Source organism: Hyposmocoma kahamanoa, unplaced genomic scaffold (genome assembly GCF_003589595.1).
Source record: "Hyposmocoma kahamanoa isolate Upper Pololo Valley unplaced genomic scaffold, ASM358959v1 180, whole genome shotgun sequence".
In the NCBI taxonomy this organism is placed as follows: Eukaryota; Metazoa; Arthropoda; class Insecta; order Lepidoptera; family Cosmopterigidae; genus Hyposmocoma; species Hyposmocoma kahamanoa.
In genome coordinates this window covers 63,435-68,535 of record NW_020653711.1, presented here as the reverse complement: position 1 = coordinate 68,535, position 5,101 = coordinate 63,435, and the positions used below count along the sequence as shown (strand labels likewise).

Genomic DNA, 5,101 nt, shown 5'->3' with positions numbered 1-5,101 from the left:
GTGTTAGTAATTCTATTTCTATTTCAATGCACAAACTTGACGCTGGCGAAATTCTAAAAAGGCAGGCTATGTTACAAAAAATAAGTAATTACAATTCTAGATGCCACGTTACCCATTCTTTGCGTAAACAAAGTGTATTGTTCAAAGTTTTCGGAATGTTCCAAGACTTTTAAAATAAGTTAGTACGGATTTAAAGTTAAATAGCTTTCTTTACACAGATGAGCAAAGTAACGAAGAACATTATGGCATGTGAAGAACATAAATCATTAGCGCACTACTTGAAAGAAGTTCATTCGTCTTTACGAAAAGCTTCGCACAAACTTGGCGCGGAACAGGCGTGGCAAGAACACTGCGATAAGAAAAGCACGTTAAAGACTTACGCTCAATGCATGGAGAAACTGGCCACAACGCATTGGACAGAGAATTCCAATAGCGAAACTAGTGAAGCTGTGTCAAGAATAAAGTGGAACGCAGACTTTTTCTACGACTATTTTGTAAACAAATCATTTATTAAATATAGATCAAAAGAAATAGACATAGCTAGTAAAATAAACATGACTATAGTTCAAAAAGAATCATTTTCAGATCCTGTAAAACTTTGTGATGTAGGCAGCTGTTATAATCCTTTTTCTATCTACAATTTTTTAGATGTATTAGCTATTGATCTTTGTCCAGCAAACAATTCAGTTTATGAATGTGATTTTTTAAATGTCTCAATTGGTTCAAAAGTAGATATTTCCGATTTTAAAGTAACACAGTTATGTGACACCTATTTTGATGCAGTCACTTTCTGTTTTCTCCTTGAATACATTCCTAGTCCTGACTTAAGGTTAAAGGCTTGTGATAACGCATATAGGATCTTGAAACCTGGTGGTTTATTATTGGTAAACACACCAGATTCAAAACATGTTGGTGCTAATTCCAAAATAATGAAATGTTGGCAATTTACTTTGGCTAATATAGGATTTAGTAGAATTAAGTATGAAAAGTTCAAACATATGCATTGTATGGCATTTAGAAAAAATATTTGTAAAGCTACTGCAGTGAGATGGGCCAGTTTACACAGAGAAAGTTATATGCAATGCATAATACATATACCTCAAGATTTTTTTTAAAAGAAATTGAAGCAGGAGAGACTTCTAATGTGAAAACTGATATTTCTGTTAATGATTTCCAGGAGTTACCGTTCTGTGATTCAGAGTAGAGATATTAGAAAAGCACAAGTAGTAGATGAAAAATTCAAGTCAAAAGGAACATAACTACAATTTTATAATGTATGAGGTGTAATATTGTTTTGGGAGAATGTATATCAATGGCAGTGCAAGGCACTGCTTTTTTAACTGCAAACATTTGTTGAATAACTGGCTTTTTGATATTATAAAATGGTTAAGTTCAGATATTTCTGGGGTAGTGGGCAGCTCACGTTTCACTGCAATTGAATGAATAATAACGGAATGCATACAAGACAAAAAAACATTCATTTTTATACATTATACATACATATAGAATGTGATTTAGGTAGATCAATATGTGATAACCTAACCTCCGGTTAAAAAACCGACCTCAAAACCCATTCATCCCCTAGCTTCCCACCCTTATAGGTGGAATATTTACTTGAAATTTAAATGGGACCACATCTGAGGTACCTTCTTTCCAACAAAAAAAGAATCATCAAAATTGGTTCACTAATGGCGGTTAATGTTAACGCATAACATACATACAAAAAAACCATAAAAAGAAAAAAAAAAACAGACAAATTAGGAATTCCTTGTTTTGAAGTCTGTTAAAAAACCAAAAATCCCATATAAAGGGAACGCATTGCACTATGTATGGAAGGAAAAAGATAAAACATTAATTCCCACTAGTTCCATGTATGGAACTTTTGCATTGTAGTAGTGCCTCATAATTACATGGAAGTACTGGGAATAAATGTGTAGTTTGATAGAAACTGATTTTTAAGCATCCATGGAAATATTTCTATCTCGGCTTTATTATGTAGCAGGAATAAGCAAAGACAAAAATAACTAACAGGGTCTTCTCTATTACTTCAATAAACAAAACAATTAATAGGAGAAAGTTTTAAGTTAATTTGTTTATTAATTAGTGGTGATCACAATAGATCAGTCAATGGTCGCAATGATGAGGGGATGCATAGGCCCTGAATAAAGCCACCCTAATAACAATAATACTTTGTTTAATATTATTGATGCTAATCAAGTTCTTAATTTTTACACTGTTAATTTCCCTTACCTTGCCAGTTAATAAACATAAGTTGTTGTTAATTGACCATGCCATTTATTTTAAGTCGAATACTGTTTGTCCATTAAAACATATTTTACAAAACAGAAATTTCATTTAACATCCATGCTGGAAACTGAAGAATTACAAGTTCAATGTAACACACAAATTATTTGTAGTTGTCATAGTGTCATTCATACACACAAGCCCAAGCATTGAAATGGATTATTCTTGCAATCAGTCAAATGAAATTTTTACAATTTTTAGACAATGCAACCATTTGGATACAATTGGAGCAGTGATTGTTGTCATTTGAGTATTTGATTGAACCTCAATATTTCATGCAAGATTTTGACCAACAAGATGACATTGAGAACTGTTTAGTTATTAAGTAACTAAATGGTTCTTATTAAGTTCTATATAATATTTAGCAAGTCTTCATTGCCACCATTTGATGCCGACTGTATTACAAAAGAATTCACTAGATTGTCCCAATTACATGTAAAATATTATCTAAGTGGCATAAAACTGCCAATTTTATGAACAAACATGTATAGAATACAATCATGTTCAGTCACAAATATAACCATTACTTAAATTAAGCATTTCTTACAATCTAAATTCAAAAAGGCCAAATTCATTTTGCTCCAAATTTAGCTTTTCGTTTCTCTAGTTTCTCTTTGTTCTCAATATCGGTCATGATTTTTGACACTGATTGGCCAAATCGCTCAGCTCGTTTTTTCAATTTGTCCATGTTTTCAGAAAGTGTGCCTCCACCAAGAATGCTGGACGATGTTGTAATATTGCTGTTAATTCCAAATCGTTGCTTTCTTGCCTCTTTACGTTCATCATCACTCATCTTCACAGGTAGACCAAATCTTTTTGCTCTCAATTCCATTTTCGTTTTAGGATCTATTTCAGCAGTAATCTTTATTTTTCCTTCATCAGATGGTACACTTTTCTTTTCTATGTCTTTTGCTAACTCAAGATCAAGTTGAGTTGATGTGAGAGAGATAGCCCTGTTTAGGACAATTTTTTTGCTTCCGTGATCCTTTTCTTCCGCTTTCTCCTTGGTGTCGGGAGCTACTATTTTTCGCTTAAGCGTCCGTGGTTTGGGCTCGCTCGCAGGCACGGGATCCGGGGCCGGCTTTTCGGCTGGCAGAGGTTGATCAGCGAGCACTAGATCTTCACTGAGTGTTTCTACGGCAGTGTCGTCAAAATCATTATGACTTTTACTATCGTCCTCGTCGAGTACCCCATCCGAATCTATCTCGTCAGAATCCAGGTTGATATCTGCATGCTCGTCGTTACTATCCTGTTGCATGGCTGCCTGCAGTCTTGCCACTAACTCAGCTTTATCCCCAGCGTATGACAGTCCACGTGCTTTCAAGTCTTTCCGTAAATCGACTACCTTCATTTTGCTAACGTCGGCTACTGTCGAATCAGCCATTTTAGGTTAATTTATTGTTTACTGAGAAATGCTATGGAACTTTGCTTTCCTGCAATTTTTACATCCACTTATACTGATATTAATTAGGTATCTTAACGTAATTTCAATGTGCTTCGCTTTTTTCTCGCGGCTTCTGTGTTTGTACCAAATAACCACAGACTAAGGAGAAGATACTACGGCGAATAACAAACAGTAAATCTAGGCGTGCGATGTGCGATTAACAACTGAACTATGCATAAACAATTTTTTTTTCCATCTTAAATGAACTATTCACACTTTCAGACTTTTTAACAGATTTTTCCATCCGATAGTCGGATCCGATAGGCTGAACCAACTATCGGAATGCGTTCGTACAGGTAAGAGCACGTCAAGCTTGACAGTTTGGACTTTGGACCGTTCCTATCGTAAGCGGCATAGAGGTGGATTTAAATCTTAAGCGTCAAGCTTGACGTGCTCTTGACTATACCATGCATTCGTTTGAACATTCTATACACGTTCGTGAACACATAGGCGGACCGGACTTCTGAGACGGATATAGCGTCGGATTTTGTGCCGGTGTCCTTGTTTGAAGGCGCGCTTCTGTATATTTTTGAGGGGAGACGAAATACACGTCCGATTCTTCTTTGATTCTTCCCTCTCTGATTTGCAGCAGCGTTGCCAATGCTAATTATCAACACCCCCAAAAATCAAGGTTTTTACCTTTTGGGGTTAGCAAAGATCATATTTCCCACATGTAATAATATTTATTCATTCTCAGTACATACTTATTATATTATTATTTTTACGGCTATATATCCATCGCTCAAAAGTAAATCAAATCATTTAGAAAAATGTAACCATCTATATTGCTACGCTAAAATTAGAAATGATCTCAAAAGTTCAATTAAGTCTAGACAAGCGTGGCATGCTGTGGTGTGAAAGTACCAAATGTTCGGCTTTCTTTGGCAATAGCTGATTTTTTTTTATACCGAGGATCAGCCTAAGCCAGAGAAACGGTCGCACGCTCCACACGCATTAACTGATCATCATCTCAATTTTGCAATTCAGGACAAAGTCATTAAACGCTTGTGGTAGGATAATTTTATGTAAGTAGCTAGCTAATAATTGTATATAAATGTTGTTATTTAAGCGGGGCATGTCTGTTGTCGAAAAAATATCAATATCGTTCATAAGCAAATAAATAAATAGTGATATAGAAATAGTAATAAAAAATCAGTAATCATCAATCTAGCGATGAAACAGTAATCGATAGATTTAAAAATGGTTAAATGCTAGAATCTCCGCATTTTCCCCACACAGCATAAATCTCCACAAAATCTCCAATCGAGTTGAATTGCCCAGCAATTTGGGGAATTTCCTACAAATTAGTGACACTGCCTTCAGTTTAGAAAAATCTGACGAAAGAACCGGACG

The 5,101-nt window shown here is 35.1% G+C and overlaps 2 protein-coding genes across 2 annotated transcripts; one reads left to right on the top strand and one right to left on the bottom strand.

Moving 5' to 3' along the window:
- The first annotated feature begins 105 nt into the window (after window positions 1-105).
- LOC113226012 (S-adenosylmethionine sensor upstream of mTORC1) lies at window positions 106-1,235 on the top strand. The gene has a single exon (XM_026458518.1). It carries the CDS (start codon window positions 219-221, stop codon window positions 1,113-1,115), a length of 897 nt encoding a protein of 298 aa, XP_026314303.1. The 5' UTR covers window positions 106-218; the 3' UTR covers window positions 1,116-1,235.
- A 1,298-nt stretch (window positions 1,236-2,533) lies between these two features.
- On the bottom strand, window positions 2,534-3,888 carry LOC113226014 (SAP domain-containing ribonucleoprotein). The gene has a single exon (XM_026458520.1). The coding sequence runs from the start codon at window positions 3,686-3,688 to the stop codon at window positions 2,876-2,878; it is 813 nt and encodes a 270-aa protein (XP_026314305.1). The 5' UTR covers window positions 3,689-3,888; the 3' UTR covers window positions 2,534-2,875.
- Window positions 3,889-5,101: the final 1,213 nt, after the last annotated feature.

Excerpts from the sequence above, each read along its gene's own strand:
- LOC113226014 (XM_026458520.1), bottom strand. The coding sequence starts at position 3,688 with ATGGCTGATTCGACAGTAGCCGACGTTAGCAAAATGAAGGTAGTCGAT.
- LOC113226012 (XM_026458518.1), top strand. The coding sequence starts at position 219 with ATGAGCAAAGTAACGAAGAACATTATGGCATGTGAAGAACATAAATCA.